Genomic DNA, 16,192 nt, shown 5'->3' on the forward strand with positions numbered 1-16,192 from the left:
GCAAGGAGGGTGGGACAAGGCCCCAGAGCTGGGGCAGGGAGGCAGCCTCAGGACACCTCCCTCCCTCGCCACCACAGGGGCCTTTTCCCTCCTGTCCCTCATCTCTTTGATCCTGCTCCCATCACAGCTGGAACAAGGGGTCTGCTCTGCCCAGTTCATGGGGGTGTTTGTGGGGCTGCCAGCCCCTTCCTGGCCCCTTGTGTCACCTCCGCTCCTTGGGCTCCTCCATGCTGCTCTTGGCTGTGCCCAGCGTGGCCACCAGCTCGCTCTTCCGCAGCAGGGCTGCCCGCAGCTGCTCCCGCAGCTCCTGGATCTTCCCCTCCAGCTCCTGCAGCTCGCTCTCACCCGCGGCCCTGTCCAGGGGCTGCAGCACCCGCCCATTCCCGGGGGGCTGCAGGGACCCCTCGTCCTCAGAGGGGCCTTTGTCCAGCTGGAAGCGCACCCGCCGTCCCTCCTTCCGCAGGGTGCTCCAGGGCTGCCCCTCTGCCGACACCTGCCCAGGCTGGAGCTGGCACCTTTTTGGGGAGGGGGAGAAGGGTTGAGCAGAGAGGTCCTGGTGGGTGCCCATAGGAGGAGGAGAAGGGGAGGGGGCAGGTGCCCACCCCCAGCCTGACCTCCGCTCCAGGCCCAGCTGCCGGCTCTTCTGCTCCTCTGTGCCCATGTTCAGAGCCCGGTGGATCTTCTGTGGGGCACAGGGGAAGACTGAGATGGACCAGCCATGGTCTTGGTGTGTCACTGGGAGGAGGGGAGAGTGATGGGCCAGAGGTTGTGCAAGGGAAGGGGCAGCAGTGGCAGGGGGTGGGGTCTGTCGGGCACTGCCCCCCACCTGGCTTGTGTGCAGCCAGTAGTTGAATTTCTTCTTCCGCTTGATGCGGGGCAGGACGAGGCGGTAGAAGACGTGTTCACCCAGAGACGTCAGCAGGGACCCGCTCAGCCCGATGCAGAGCAGCACGAAGAGCCCCGAGAAGTGGTAGATGCCCATCTGTAGGGTCTGTGGGGATGGGGAGGGGGTGTCAGCTGGGCGGGAGGGGGGGCAGGTCACCCCCACCAGAGCCCCCCCGAGGGCCCCACCACCCGCACCTCGGTGACAGCGAAGACGCGCTTCCCACAGGGCACCATCTTGTACCACTTGTCGTGCAGGAGGTCGATGAACCCCGAGGACTTGTAGCGGCTGATGAACTCGGAGATGTTGGAGGTGAGTGGTGAGTTCTGGGGGAGGCCAATGCCGTAGCCTGTTCGGGGCAGGAAGGGTGGGTGGGGGAGCAGCAGTGCTGGGATGGGAGTGTGGAAATACAGCCCCCCCACCACCACTTCCCCCCCCCCCCCCCCCCCCCCCCCGCATATACCCACCACGTACACACCCAAACACACACACACGTACACCCTCCCCTCCCAAACACCCCCCCCCCCCCAAACCTTCAATGGCGAAGGGTTTGCCCACTGTGAGCAGTTTGCAGTCAGAGTCGATGGACACCTCATAGTCCAGCAGTGACTTGTCCATGATGAAGGCGTTGAGCTTGGGGGGCTCTGTCCTGCACCAGCACACAGACACCCTCAGGGTGGGGGCTTCTCCCCACCTTCCCTGGGGACTCCTCAAGCTGTCACCCCACCCTGGGGTGGTGGGGACTTGGGGTGTAGGTTGGGGGTGCAGAGGCTGCAGGGACAAGGCAATGCCCTGGGAGGGGCAAAAGGGGGGACCCCCCACACACACACCCCTTCTCCTCCCCACCCCTCACTTGAGCATGGTGACGCCGGCAGGGGTGGTGGGGACGTTGTAGCGCCGCATGTACTCGTGCATCTCAGGGAAGCTCTTCTTGATGTACTCCTCAGCACTGCTCTCCCAGACGGTGCCAAAGCGGAAGCCCTGCGAGGGGTGATGCAGCTGGAAGGAGGCACCAGAGCATCAGCACCCCCAGCCCAACCCCAGCCTCAGCTCACCCCCTCAGACACAGCCCAGACACATTCCTACCTTTGGGTCATGGATGCCTGAGAGCTCCTCGAAGGTCTTGTCCCCCACCATGACAGCTGCCAGGTTGGCTGTGTAGCTGGAGAGCACCAGGAGGCAGAAGATGGCCCAGAGGTTCATGAGGAAGCGGCCAGTGCAGCACTTGGGTGTCTTGCTGGACACGGTGCGCCCAAAGAGGATGGCGTAACACAGGTTGAGGGCTGAGGAGTAGGAGAAGATCTTCATGCGGTTGCGGCCATGGGGGGTCATGCCATAGGGGCTCTTCCACTCGTAGAGGGTGAGGAAGAGTGCTGTTGTGTGCAGGGCCACAAAGATGCCCACCCACATGGTCCAGTGCAAGGGCCACATGAAGGCCCCAATAGGTGATGCTGTGTCCTTGGTCCTCACCAAGATGCCCAGGCTGGTGGAGAAGAAGGGGCTGGTGAAGTCAATGACTTTGCTCCGTGCTGAGTTGATGCTGAAGGAGGTGACGGCCATGTGGGCTGTGCCACTGAGCAGGTCCCCAACCAGCCCCGTCCAGCGCCCATTCTTCCAGGCCCCATATTTCCCATCCCCCACGATGTAGAGCTCAAAGTCAAAGGCCATGTCTTCAGCCAGCTTCTCCAGCAGGTCAATGCAGTACCCATAGCAGCACTTCTTGTACTCCTGTGGCACTGAGCCATTCTCTGTGCTGAGCTCCTCGAAGAGGGCATCCAGCACAGCCGAGTTGTTGGTGCCGGGGTCCAGGCAGAGCTGCCCCGCGGGGCAGACCCCGTCCTCGTCCGCCTCCCTGGTGAAGACGAAGGGGTGCTCCACCAGCGTCACCACCCGCAGCCTGGCGCGGGGCCCCTCGCCCGGGCTCTGGCGCTGCCGCTGGCTCTGCCAGGCGCCCTCCTCCAGCTCCAGGGTGCTGCGGTGCCAGGTGCCCACGGTCACCCAGGTGGGCTCCCCCCGCGAGTCCCGCCGCAGGCTCCAGATGCGGTACAGCCGCTCCGGATGCACCAGTGTCCCATTCTCCACGTGCAGGGGCCCTGTCTGGCCCTGGAAGGACGTGCTGGCGATGAACCTGGTGGGGAGAAGGGGGGCACAGCTCCACGTCATCAGGGCTGCAGCTGGGGGGAGTGAGAAACCAAGGGACAATGGCAGGAGGTGCTCGGGTTGGGCTCAGCTGGGGCAGGGAGGAGCAGCAGGATGTGGCCCTGCTGCCCCACAGTGTGCTGTGCTGCCAGTGTCCAGCGTTTTTAGTATGTATAGAGAAACCGTGCTCAGGCAGCCCTAGGGAGAGCTGAAGTGACACATCCCCCCCGTGCAGCTGGCACAAACTGTGCCCTAGGGAAGCAGCAGGGACTGGGGAGGGGGGCTGAGCTCCACACGCTAGGGGCTGTGCTGGACTCTGCACACTCAGCCCTCTCAGCCCTGCTCTTGTCCCATTCCCTTGGGCACAGCTCCCTGCCCTACCCTGTGCACCCTGAGACGATGGAGCTGGGGAGGGGGAAAGGGGCACCCACTGCACCGTCCTTACCTGGAGAGGAAGAGTCCTGTGTTCTCACCGCCCGCCTGGCGCCGGTCGCTGCAGGTCACCGGCGTTGGCTGCAGAGCCAGGTCGGGGCGGACGTGGGCGGCGCGGGTGATGGCCCGGGACACCAGCCCCACCGCGTCCTGCACCAGCAGCTCCAGCGGCGGCCGGCCCACCTCGCCATAGGCCAACAGCCCCAGGGGCAACCCCTCGGTCTGTAGCTCATCAGCACTGAGAGGGGACCCCAGCATCCAGTGAGACTCCTGAGACAGCAGCCCTGACTCCTCGGCTGCCTGGAAGATGAGTCGAGCACGCCGCAGATCACAGCCAAGCACCAGCACGGGGCTGGAGAGGGCCCTGAAGTGCTCCCGGTGCTGCTGGAGGGAGCTGGTAGCCCCAGGCTCCTTCAGGTAGCCAAGGTCAAGGACGGTGCGGAGGAAGAGCCGGGAGCGGTGGGACCAGAGGCTGAGGAAGCCGGAGACATCCCAGGGGTGACAGAGCACGAGGTTGGTCTCCTGCCAGTCATTGGCCTGAAGGACGCTCACCAGCACGTCCACCAGTGTCTCCAGTGAGCTCTGCCGCTCCATGTGGAAGTGGAAAGGGCTCTGCCAACCAGAAGGGTGGTGGCTGTCCCCTACCCCACTCTTGCCCATGGGAAGGGCCCAGACACAAGCAGCAGGCAGGGTCCCTCCTGCCCAAAGCCACCCTGTGCTCCCTGCCTACCCTCAGCTCCATCCCACCCTGGGAAGATGGTTTCCCCCACCCAGCACTGGCCACACACCCATCCGTGAGCAGAGGGATGTTCAGGGACCAAGAGAAGAGCCTAAGGGGGAGTCTCCATGGGTCCCCCTGGCTGGACTGGCAAGGAGTCTCATGAGTACCCCAGGGGTGGGCTGTGCCTCCCCCTGCCCATGCCAGGTGGCTTCCAGCTCCCAGCCAGGCGCTGCTGACACGCCAAGGACGAACCGCTCGGCACAGGAGACAGAGCAGGTGGAACCCACGTCCCTGGGGAGAGGCTGGTGGAACAAGGGCTGCTGGGTCCTGACTTGTGCCAGGAGTCACCTCTGCCCAGGTGCAGGGTGGGGTCAGGGGCATGTGGAGGGGCCCAGGAGCCACCTGACCCCGTGCGAAGCCAGTCTGTCCCCAAAAGGGACCAGCCAAGGGAAAGTAGAGGGACGATTCCAGCCTCAAGGACACAGGGCTGGGACAGGGCTCAGCTTGGCTGTGAAATGTGCCCCGGCACACACAGATGTCACTGCTGGGACAGTGGAGCTGACCAGGCTGGCAGAAGAGACAGAGAGGATTCAGCACCAGGGTATGTCCCGAGTCCCTCTGGGGCTGAACTGGGGCTGGGGGTTGTGAGGCTGCTGGAGGAGCCCTGGAAGTTGCCTTGGAGTGGGATGGGGCTGGGACAGAGCCTGGCTGGGGCCAGGAGAGACATGAGATGGAGGCTGGGATAGAGCCAGGATGGGGCTGGAATGGAGGCCAGGAGGGGGCTGGGATAAACCTGTGATGGGGGTTTAGGACAGAGCCAGAATGGTGATAGGATGGACTGAGATGAGAGCCGGGATGGAGCCAGGACAAAGCTCAGAATGGAGGTAGGATGGAGCCAGGATAGAACAGGGAGTTGTGATGCCGTGAGGATGAGGGGCTGGGATAGAGCCGGGATTGGAGCTGGGATAGGGATTGGGATAGGAGTCGGGTTGGGAGCCAGGATAGGAGCTGGGGGGAATCCTTGGGATAGAGCCGAGATTGGAACCAAAATGAGGACCGGGGCAGGCACAGGGATGGAGCCGGGACGGCAGGAAGCGAGGGGAGCAGGATGGAGCGCAGTGCCCTGCGGCCCCGGCCCCGCGGCCGCTTCCAAACCCTCCCGGGAGCAGCGGTGAGGTGCGTCCGGCCGGTGCAGGAAGCAGAGCAGGTGTGGGGTAGCTGCGGGTGCTGGAACGGTGCGGGAGCGGTGCGGAAACAGGTGCAAGTGCGTGCGCGTTGCGGGTCTCACCTGGGAGCGGAAGGGCAGCGGCCCGCGGGTGTCCAAGACACTGACGAAGGGGATCTGGAGGGCGGCGGCGAGGAAGTCGAGCTGCAACAGCTCCCGGCGAGATCGGGGCACCGCCAGGACCGCGGCCACGCCGCGCCCCGCCACCGTCCCGCACAGCCACCGCGCCAGCGAGCCCGGGTCCCGCGCCGCCGGGCCGCCCGCCACCACCTCCAGGCTGAAGTTGTGGGGCAGCGCCGCCCCCCAGGAACCCCCCTCGGGGTCGGGGGTCCCCCCGGTGCCGGCGGCTGCGGCCAGCGCAGCGCGGAGGCGGAGGGCGGCGGCGGGCGGCAGCAGAGCCCCGAGGCGCACGGCGGGGCCGACAGCGGGGCCAGTGCGGGGCGGGACGCGGCAGGGCTGGGGGTGCCCCCCTGCCGCCCCCAGCGCCGCCGCCAGCAGCCAGAGCGCCCGCAGCCCCCCCATGGCCCACAGCGGCCCCGCCGGGGCGGGCTGGCAACCCCCCCGGCTGCGAGCAGGGCCGCTGGGCACCGTCAGCGCCGGCTCCCGGACCCGGCCAGCCCAGTCACCGAACGGAGCGGGAGGGTCCGGGGCAGCCCCCGCCCGTGGGCGGCCCCCCGGCGTCCCTGCCCGCCCGGTGCTGCCGTGCGAGGGACCCTCGGCTCCGGCACAGGAACCCCCGCGGTTCCCGGGGGGGTCTCGGCTGCCTTTGGACCACCGGGACCTGCTCCTCCGGGCTGGTGCTCACGGACGGCGATGGGCGGTTGCTGAGCCGGGCTCGGAGCCGCCAATTCTCCTCCCTCCCCCCCGTAAATACCCTGACCCGCCCCCTCCATCCCTCCGCAATCAGAACCGAAGCCACAAAATCGGGGGATCCCGGGGGGACCCGTCTGGCTGCGTGGGGAAGGAGCGAGCGGCCAGACACGCAGCAGCTTTGCAGCCTCCTTTGGGGGGTCACTCTGACTGCGGGGTTCACCCTCCTCATCTGCACCGGGAAACTGAGGCCCAGCAGCCCCCACCACCAGCACGGCCATCAGCTGCAGGGGACAGATCACCGGGAGATTAATAAGCAAGAGAAAACAAGTGATGGAGCCAAAGACCAGCTGGCAAAAACATCGATCCCCAGACAAATTAAATGAGTCACAGCTAATTAATTCCCCTGCGGAGACGGGCTGGGGGCAGCAGGGGGAATCCTGCATGAGGACTGCCAGGGGGTGCTGGTCCCCCTGGAGCAGGATCCTGACCACAGGACCCCCACTAGCTCCTTCCCCAGGGATAAACACGGCTCAACACCCACCAGAACTGGGGAGGGGGCAACAGGCTCCTGCTATCCAGGGGCCCCCTCATGGGGACAGGGAGGGACCCAGGGACGAGTCCTGGGTCCCCCCCAGAACAAAATCGCTGCTGTGGTCCCTGCCCATGCTGCTGGGGACAGGCTGGGGCCACCAGCAGGCAGTGAAGAAAAACCTGAGGCATCTTTCACTATAAAAACCAAGTCTTTTATGTAAAAAATAAACCTAAACAAAACCCATCACCCCCGCTGCCAGGCTCATGACGATACAAAAGGCCAAGTCGCCAGAACACCAAGTAGCTGGATCCAAATATATATAAACTTAGGAGACTGGAAATAGCACCTTGCTGCCCCCTGTCCCTCCCCGAGGGGGTCAGCCCCACACCCCAAAATCAGCTCTGCACTCTGAGCCCACAGACACCCCCAGCACAGGAGGACAGAGGGATGCTTGGCAGCCCAGGACCACACCCATTCCTGTGCACCCCCAGGACAGGAGCTGCACAGCCCCCCTGTCAGGAGAGCAGAACAAGCCCTCAGGGGGATTCCAGCTGCCAGGGCTTCAGTGATGCTGAGCAGCATTCCCAGAGCATCATTCCCAGGGCAGGACAGGCAGCAGGGATCTCTAAAATCCAACCTCAAACCGGTATTAAGAGAAAACCACTTTTCTGTCTGCACTGCAGGGTCAAGTAACAAAAAGAAACAAAAAAGGGCGAGGGGAAGAGACAGGGAAAGAGCAGGAGCTGAGTCCTGAGCCCCTCCCTCGGAGCCGGCAGCTCCGCATCTGCCCCCACCTGCACCGAGCAGCCAATCGCGGGGAAAAGGTCCCTGTGTTGTCCCGCAGGTGGCAGCCCCCGCGTGTCCCGTCCCGTGTCACCGCACGAGCAGGCGCCGGCTCCAGCGTGTCCCCGCGCGGGGGGGCCCCTCCCGGGAGCTGGGCAGGGGGGGGCGGAGGGGCGCGAGGGCGGGGGGGCCTCCTCATTTGGTTGGTTTGGTGATGATTCGAGCCGAGAAGTCGAAGAGGTTCTTGTTGATTTTCCGGAGGGTGCTCACCTCCTCTTCCAGCTCACTCACCTGGATCGTCAGGTGCTCCTGGTCTCCCACCAGGTTCTGCAACAGAAAAACGCAACAGAAAAGGTTCAGGGTCTCACCCGCGGGGAGCAGAGGCTCCCCTGGACAGCAGCAAACCCCAAATCCTTTTGTCCTCTCCCTGCTCCAAGCGCGGCCCCCCTGCCTGCACCACCCCCCCGTCCCAGGGCTCGCTCCTCCCCCAGCTTCGCCGCGGGACCGCCCCAAACACCCCCGAGGGCTCCGCACGAGATCCCCCCGGGAGCAGCTCTCACCTTTTCCCTTGTGGAATACATCTGTGAGTACATCCTCTCGGCCTTCTCCAGGTAGCTCTCCCCAGAGTCCTGCAGGGACCAGACAGGAGACGTGGATGCAGAAGCCCTGGGTGCTCTCCCAGCACTCCCTGCTGGAGGAGGCAAAGCCCCCCAGCACCGGGGCTGCTCCCCCAGCACTTTGCTGCGAGTGGAGGAGCCCAACAGACATTTCCAAAGCAGCACCAGGACCTCCCTGCACAGCTGACACGTCTCCTACACAGAGCTCATCCATCAGCAGTGACAGGACAGTCACTCGCTGGGGGACAGACAATGACAGAGGGGAGCAGCTCTGGGACCACCAGGGCCAGAGGATGGACCAGCATGGCACAGCAAGCCCGGGATCACTGACAGTGCAGGACACCCCCTGCCCAGGGACAGCCATGCTGGGGTGACCAGAGACACACACGTGTGCCCCAGCCAGGACCCTGCTCCACCTTAGGCAAGTTTAGCAGTGGGGGGGGGGTAGATCAGGACAGGCTGTGGAGCTGCTGCCCGTCAAGGTCAGCACAGCCTGGCCACTGCCACTGCTCTGGCTGCAGGGGAAATTTTGCAGAGACCACCCCAGCCCCTGCCTGCCCCTGCCCTGCTCTCGGGTACCTGCTGGTGGAGCCCCAGGCGCAGTGTCACCCCCTCACTCCCCTGCTCGTCGTTGCTCTCGGTGCCGTGGAGGTGTTTGCTGAATTTGGGGAGGGGGACGCTGGGCTTCCCGTCCGGGTTGAACATGTTGGCTGGGGCCAGCACTATGAAGGCGTTTGTGATCGGACCTGGATGGGACAAGAGGAGGGGACAGGTCAGACACCCCCACCAGTGGGATGGTCTTTTGACTGGCACCTGAGAGCAGCCAGAGGCCAGGGGGGAGCAGCCCGGCCGCCCCCCGCAGAGCCGCCCATCAGCCGCGGCTCTCCCAGCTGTCTCCTGCAATGATCTATCACACACTCTCCTTCGGCAGAGCTAATGAGCGCCTTAATTACTGCATTTACCCACACAGGCTGCTGTTTTCTGTCAGCACCCCCCTCCGCCCCCCCTTCTGAACTCCTGCTCACTGGCAAACCCACACCACTGCCCCCACACCCCAAACCTCTCCCCATCAGGCACAGCCACCCCTTGAAGCCCCTCAAAGCCACCCACCCCTCCACCTGCAGCCCCCCTCCAGCAGCTCGTGTGTGAGCAGAGCTGCTGTCACCACTAATCAATCCCTGACCATCCATCTTCCCCTGGCTGAGATCGACAGCACGGAGGGAAAGGTTAAATGGATCCAGATGCACCTGAGCAAGGACAGGCTGTGGTGGGAAAGGTGCAGGATGGGGGGGCAGAGCAGCACGGGGCCACCTGAGGCTCAGTCTCTGCAGAGGAGATGGACAAAAGCACCTCTGGCAGGGACCAGGGCTCCCTCACCATCATCTCTCCCTCTCCAGCTGGACCAGAGCCTGCTCTGCAGCCCGATCTCCAGGATCCAAGGCTGGATTCCTGCTGGCAAACAGGATCCTCGGCCCAGAGGCTGCTCCGGCCGCGGTGCCAGGCTGGCCCCGAGGCTGCTCTTTGCTGTAGCAAACATTTGTTGTACTCCTGCTCCCTCCCTCACAACAAGACATTTGCTGCTGCCTGTGGAAGGATCCATTAGTGAGATTATCACTGCGGGCTCCCCAGCAGCTCCAGGAGTAACTTGAAAGGACAGGATGAGGAAGGCGGGGATTGTAAGATCTCGGGAACAAGCCCCCAGCCCCCAGAGCTGGTCACCATCCAGGTGAGGCCCCCCCACCCTCGGGCCCCATCAGATGCACAACACATCCAAATCCCCTGTCACCACAGCTCAGGGACCTGGCAGCAGGTAACACCCTCCCAGGGTGGGCAGAGGGACCTGGTTCAATCCAGGGAGGGATAAATAATCCAGGGATTGGCTGGAGCATCCATGGTGTGCCATTGCACAAGTGAGCCCTTGGGGACAGTCTGTGCCACATGGAGTTTGCAGAGAAAAGGAACAGATATAAGGTTCCTTGCGGGGCAGGAACTGAGGCCAAGAGGGATTTTGGGGCAATGCTGACAGGAGAACCAGGGAGTGCTGGCTCACAGCCTCACCCTGAGGTCCCCTGTTCCCCTGGGAGCAGCGCCAGCCACACCGGAGGACCCCGAGCAGCCCTGCCTTGCCTGGCACAGTCACAGCTCGTTACCCAAGAGCCCAGTTTCTCAAGGTCCATCTGCCTGCACGTGCTCTGCCCCCATCAAGGACAAGCAAACCTTGCAGGAGAAGCTGCTGCCTCTGCCCTGCCTGCGGAGCCACGCTCCACCGCCCCTGCTCTATTTGCAGCACCCAGATGGGGGAGGCAGCAGTTCCTGCCTTGCCCCCAGCTCCTCCCTCTGCCCCGCAGGCACAGGGGCCTCCCTCTCCCAAGCACACCGGGCTGGAGGCTGCTGTCACATCAGACAAGCCTGTGTCACCCCTGTCCTGGGAAAGGAAAGGCTCAGGGAAGGCGCTGGAGGGGAGAGTGGGGCAGCAGCAGGGAACAGACCTCGTGTCACAGCTCAGAGGTGGTGAGAAAGGCCAAGGGGGACAGTGACCCACTGGGCACCAGTACTACAGGGAAGTGGCTGCTCCAGTGAGACAGGGTGGCTGGGACAGCAGAGCTGGGCACTGGTGGTGGGCTGCCCTGGATGGCAGCTCCAGAACCTGGGCTCAGACAAGGCACATCACAGCAGTGGGGTGGTCCTGGTGCCAGGGAAGCCAAATCCCACCTGGCAGGATGAGGCAAGGCTGCAGAAAGCACCCACATCTCATGAGCCCAGCTCCAGCAACCTGGTCCTGCCCCTCACAGGAAGGGTTCATGTCCATCTTCACTCCCTTGTGTCCATCTTCACTCCCTCGTGTCCACCCACACTCCCCTGCAGCCCTGGGGAGGGTTCAGGTCCCAGCTGGCAGTGGGAGGTTGCCCCCCCTCCTCTGATGACTCACACAGCTCTGGTTTTGGCTGCTCTCCCCCTCCCAGCACTGGAGCAAGGCAAGACCAGCAGGACGGGCATTGCAGTGGGTCCCCTTGGAGGAAGTAAGCAGGTCCCTGGGCTGCCAGCCACGGCCCGGGGAAGCAGCTCACACCCCCTTCCACAGGGTCCAACCTGCACCCTCAGCCCCTCAGGGAGGGTTTGGGCAGTGCTGCCAGACCCCCCAGGGAGAGACTGGAGAGCAGGGGGGCTGGACCCCCCGCTGGCCCGATCCCCCCCTCGGTGCTGGGCAGAGCCCAGGGTCACTTTGTCCCAGGAGACTGTTTATCTGGGATTCACTTCAGGCCTAATGAGCTCACAGGTACTGGCTGCTGGGGTCACAGTGACAGCGCCTTCTCCAGACACATCCCCCCCCTCCCACTGCCTGCCCAGGCGTTCAGGTGCATGTGGGGCAACTGTTCCCTGTGGAAAACAAGGAGGACAATCCTGGATGTCCTCAGCAACGGGGTGAAATCCATGACTCACTCCCCGACAGTGCACAGGGGGGTTGTTAACAGACGTGGGCAAGGTCAAAACATCCCTCCAGACAGTGAAGGCGTCCCTCTGATGCCTCTGCCCTCCCTCAAGTGTGAAGCAAGGAGCAGAGAAACCCTCAAGTGCCCAGGGCAGCGTCAGAGCAGCTGAAGTGAGACAGCGGCAGCCCTGAGGAGGGAAGGATCCTGGAGATAAGGACGTGCCTACCTTTGTGATTCATCGTCTTCAGGCACTGCTTGCTCTGGATGTCCCACAGCCGCACCGTTTCGTCGTGTGAGCCAGAGAGCAGCAGGCTGCCATCCGTGGAGACAGACAGACACGTCACCTGGTTCCTGGAACGGGGAAGAGGAGGTTTAAACTCAGGATGACCCCAGGACTGACAGAAACTGGTGAGGGGGCAGATGGGGCAACAAAGGGCTTGGCAGGTATGTCTGGTCCCTCACCTGTGCCCTTTGAAGACCTTCCCGTTCTCCCGCTCTGTCTGGAAGGTCCGGTCTCTCTGGACTGGCTGCAGAAATGGAGGAAGGAGAGAGAGAGGAGTTTAGATTCAGAAGATTGAAGCCAGCAGGTTCATCCCCGTGTCTGGAGGGGGCAGAGGAGAACACGGGAAGCCAGGCCCTCCCATACCCTGGCAGGTCGGGTCATGCAGGCGGGAGGTGTCAGGGGCTCAGGGTGCCCTGTCAGGAGCAGCCCCAGGCACTCACCCAGGCACAGAGATCAACCTGGAAGATGGACCCGTCCATCCCACCACAGAACATGTGGTACTCGGAGAGGTCGAGGGTCACAGCCATGATCCCCACGTCGAAGAGAACGGAAAGCAGGAGCTCCCCAGAGGAGACTTCCCAGAGCTGGAGGGGGAGGGAACAGGACAGTCAGGGGCTTCAATGTCATGGGCAGGGCTGGATGGACTCGCTGCTGCTCCTGGGGTGGGGCCGCAATTGGTACCGGCCTCCCCTGCTGCTGCCAGTGGGGAAACCGGGCAGGGCCACCGATCCCTGACAAGTTTCCCAGGCAGCTCTGAAGGAGCCCTTGACCCCACTGGGGCCCATCCTGCCCCCAGGGCAGAGCCCTCGAAGGGCTCCCTGCCCCTGGGGACTAAAGGCCATCAGGGAGAGGGATCAGAGGAGCTGACCCCAACATTCCCAGAGCAGAGGGACTGCAGAGCAGGTTGAGGCCCAGCCCCGGGGCAGGTGCAGGGAAACTGCTGGGGTTTGGAGAGGAGAAGCCCATTAGGTCTGGCAGCTCTGAGTCATCACAGAGGCAGCCAAGAAATTCAGCTACTGCAGCCTGCCCTCCCTCCCTCCCCCCGGAGCTCTGCAGGGCCCCACTTTAACCCTCTGGGGACCAAGCCTTACCTTTGCTGTCTGGTCGAGGGAGGCAGTGGCAGCCCGTGCCAAGGGCCCCCCAAAGCCACAGCACAGGTCGGTGATGGGGAGGCTGTGCCGGGACCAGACGTGGCGGGGGTCAGGGATCTGGGAGGGCTCTGCCTGCAGCACACTGTGGGGAGAGCAGAGGGGTCATGGGGGTCTGCAGGAGCAGCACCAGGGGTGCCAGAGCAGAGTGGGCACAGGATGGCCCTGCTGCCCACCAGGACCAAGAGGGACACAGGGGCTGTCAGGGATACTGAGGACAAGGGACACTGCTAAGCTCCCCGTGCCAGAGGGGACAGAGTCCTCAGCTGCCATCAGCAGGGAACACAGCCCACTGCACCAAGCAGGGAAGAGAAGTCAGAGCCATATGCCCCAGCTTGGGAAAAACAGAGGAGACACCAGGAAAAAGCTCCCTGGATAAAAACAGCCCAGGGGGGGCACAGACTCATTACCACCAGCTTAGGCAGAGCTGATCCCACCTCTGGGACGTGGTGGCTGATCCCTTCTCCCCAGACCTGCCCGTGGGCAGCGTTACCTGTAGAGGTTCCACACCAGGGCCAGGCAGTCCTTTGCCCCCGAGAGGAAGTGGCTGCTGTCATCAGTGAAGCAGAGGCATGTGAGGTCCTGGTAGTGTCGGTTCAGGATGGCCAGGAGGCTCCCATTGGAGACCTGGAGCAGGAAAAGGGAGGAGGGCACTCAGAAAGGAGCACTGAGATGTCCCCAAATACCACAGGGCAGTTTGAAGAGGTCCTGCCCACGTCAGCCCTGGAACCAAGTGATTCCAGGGCCATTTCTCTAGTCAGGGCAGAAGGATGCAGCACACATTCCCTGTTCACTGTTATATTGCTCTGATGGCCTCTTCCAACCTCCCTGATCTAAGATGATGGCTGTGGGGGGTAGCAAAAGCCACACTCAAGGAAGAGACTCTGCCTGGGTCAACAGAAGCTTTAGGGTGGACAAGGAGCTCCCTAAACCCAAACCTTTTCTTGCTGAAAGGCAAAACCTTGGCTGGGGAGAGAATGGGGAGGCAGGGAGGGAGCCCTTCATTGAAGAACAGAAATTACTCTCTCTCATTGTCTGAATTACACCTAAAAATTAACCCAAACTGCAGTTCTGTAGAGAATGAGCAGTTTCAGAGGGAAGGCACAAAATGAGGGCTTGTGGGCTGCTCTCCAGCTCCCTGATGGTTCCCATGCAGACCTTCCAAGGTTCCCCGTGCGAGGACAGTGTTGTCACCAGCCCAGGCAGGGAGGTGGGGGCAGTAGGAGGGCCCTATTCTGCAGAGTAGCTGAGCAGCCCAGCTCAGAGCACCATGAGAGAGTAACTCCCACAAGCTGCTGCCTCAGCTCCGCACTCCTCACCAGGGCTTTTCTTCCAACATTGCCACAAACACATTTTTAAAAGAAAAATCTGATTAACCAACATAGAGCCCCCGTGCCCCTCCTCAGGACAGTGCAGGGCCCAGGCCAGCTGGAACAGACATGGCCCAGCAGAGCCTCCAGCTGCTATGCAGCCAGATAAGGTGGGCTCAGGGACACCCAAGGGGTTGGGGGCTCTTCCTGACCGAACAGGCCACGAATCTTAACACCCCCATCCCCAGCAGCTGCTCACCTCCCACAGGTAGATGCTCTCAGCAACCCCTGCCAAGATGTAGAGCCCGTTGGGAGAAGCTGTCAGGCAGGTCACGGGCCCGGGACAGATGATCTTCTGCTGGAGCTGGTCCTGGGGGCAGAGAGAACAGAGCGACCCTTGAGCGTGGGCCACAGCAGGGGAGAGAAACAAGGCCCTGGCTGAGCCCAGACTGGCCCGGGGGGCAGGAGGCAGCTCATGCAGTGTGAGAGCTGTGTCCTCAACCCACACCAGCTCCGCCGGGCGCCGCAGTCGGGGCCACAGAGGAAGATGATGGAGAACCAGAGTCCATGTGTGCGACCCCCATCGAATTGAGGGGGGCTCAGGGTGTCCCCGAGAGGGCTCTGTGGGGCGGGGAGTCCGGCATCTGAGCACAGTGATGGGGGTCGCTGTGGAGGGGGAGTTTGCCGCAGAGGTGAAGGCTCTGTATGGGGAGAGGAGCCCTGGGGGGGCCTGGCCATAAAGACGGGGGGGTCTGTGTGGAGAGAGGCCCCTCCCTTCCCGACACGGAGACCCTGCAGGGAGGGGACACCCGGCGCGTCCCCCCAGGGACGTGAGGGTCCCTCGGCGGGGCCCGGGGCTGCCCCGCGAGCCGAGGCCTCCCGGGCCCGCCCGCCGCGCCGGTACCTTCCTCTGGAGCTCCCAGACGTTGATGTAGCTCTTGCCGAGCTGGGCCCCCAGCAGGTGCTCGCCGCCCAGCAGCGCCAGCCCGCGGGGCCCGCTGTTGCCGCCGCGGTAGCCGGGCAGGGCCGAGCCCGAGTGCAGCTCCCAGACCGAGCAGTTGCAGAGCGGCCCCGCCGCGTCCGACACCAGCGCCACCTCCATGGGCGCCGCCATCTTCGCGGTCCGCCAGGACCAGGGAGAGCGCGGCCGCCGCCTAGAGCGCCACCCGGAGCCCCGCCCCCCCGCTCCGCGACCAATCAGCAGCGCCACCGCCCCCGCCGCGCGCCTGCGCGGAGCGCGAGCTGCCCGCGCGCGGCGGGGGGCGGGGAGGGGCGTGGGGGGGGCGCGTCGGGACCCCCGGAACCCCCGGGACCCCCGGACCCCCCCTCTGCTCGCAGCCTCCGGGCACCCTCCAGCCCGGGGGTCCCTCCGAGCCCCTGGACACCCGGTGCCTCCGCGCGCCCCCCCCGGGACCCCCGCGAGGAGCCCCTCGCCCCGCGCACCTCGCGGCCCCGAGGGCACTGGCGGGGACCCCCTGGCCGGGCGGCACCGAACCCCGGGACCCCCGGGACAGAAAGTCCAGACACCACCACTTTTTTTTCTTTTTTTTAATAGTTCATCAACTTTACAGGGTTACAATTGTCTTAAATATTCTGAAGTTTAAATACAATCTGTATAATAATGTTATTATAAAATGTAAACTTTCAGTGTTTTTATTTTATCTTTTTTTTTTCCTTTTTTTTTTTTTCCTTTCCTTTTTTTTTTTAATTTTTTTTTTTTTTTTTTATAAACAAAAGTTTCAATACCTGAATGTTTGCAAAACTGAAATATCTCACCGGGGGCTCCGGGTGCACCCGAGGCCGCCGCTCTCAGAGGTAGAATGTGGTTGGTTTTGGTTTGGTTTTGTTTGGTTTTTTTTTTAATTTTTAAAAAAT

General features: G+C 63.1%; 2 protein-coding genes across 2 annotated transcripts; both read right to left on the minus strand.

The window, feature by feature from the left end:
- Positions 1–202: 202 nt before the first annotated feature.
- Positions 203–5,922, minus strand: GRIN3B (glutamate ionotropic receptor NMDA type subunit 3B). The gene is made up of 9 exons (XM_051639993.1): positions 5,464–5,922; positions 3,468–4,066; positions 1,970–3,011; positions 1,737–1,882; positions 1,417–1,532; positions 1,081–1,232; positions 827–991; positions 615–682; positions 203–515 (listed from the first exon to the last, which is right to left on the minus strand). Exons 1-9 carry the CDS (start codon positions 5,920–5,922, stop codon positions 203–205), a joined length of 3,060 nt encoding a protein of 1,019 aa, XP_051495953.1.
- A 1,012-nt stretch (positions 5,923–6,934) lies between these two features.
- Positions 6,935–15,457, minus strand: WDR18 (WD repeat domain 18). The gene is made up of 10 exons (XM_051639858.1): positions 15,222–15,457; positions 14,577–14,687; positions 13,501–13,634; positions 12,951–13,092; positions 12,300–12,443; positions 12,039–12,103; positions 11,803–11,927; positions 8,725–8,891; positions 8,089–8,157; positions 6,935–7,855 (listed from the first exon to the last, which is right to left on the minus strand). Exons 1-10 carry the CDS (start codon positions 15,429–15,431, stop codon positions 7,724–7,726), a joined length of 1,299 nt encoding a protein of 432 aa, XP_051495818.1. The 5' UTR covers positions 15,432–15,457; the 3' UTR covers positions 6,935–7,723.
- Between the last annotated feature and the right edge of the window lie 735 nt (positions 15,458–16,192).

This window comes from Apus apus, chromosome 24 (assembly GCF_020740795.1).
Source record: "Apus apus isolate bApuApu2 chromosome 24, bApuApu2.pri.cur, whole genome shotgun sequence".
NCBI lineage: Eukaryota > Metazoa > Chordata > Aves > Apodiformes > Apodidae > Apus > Apus apus.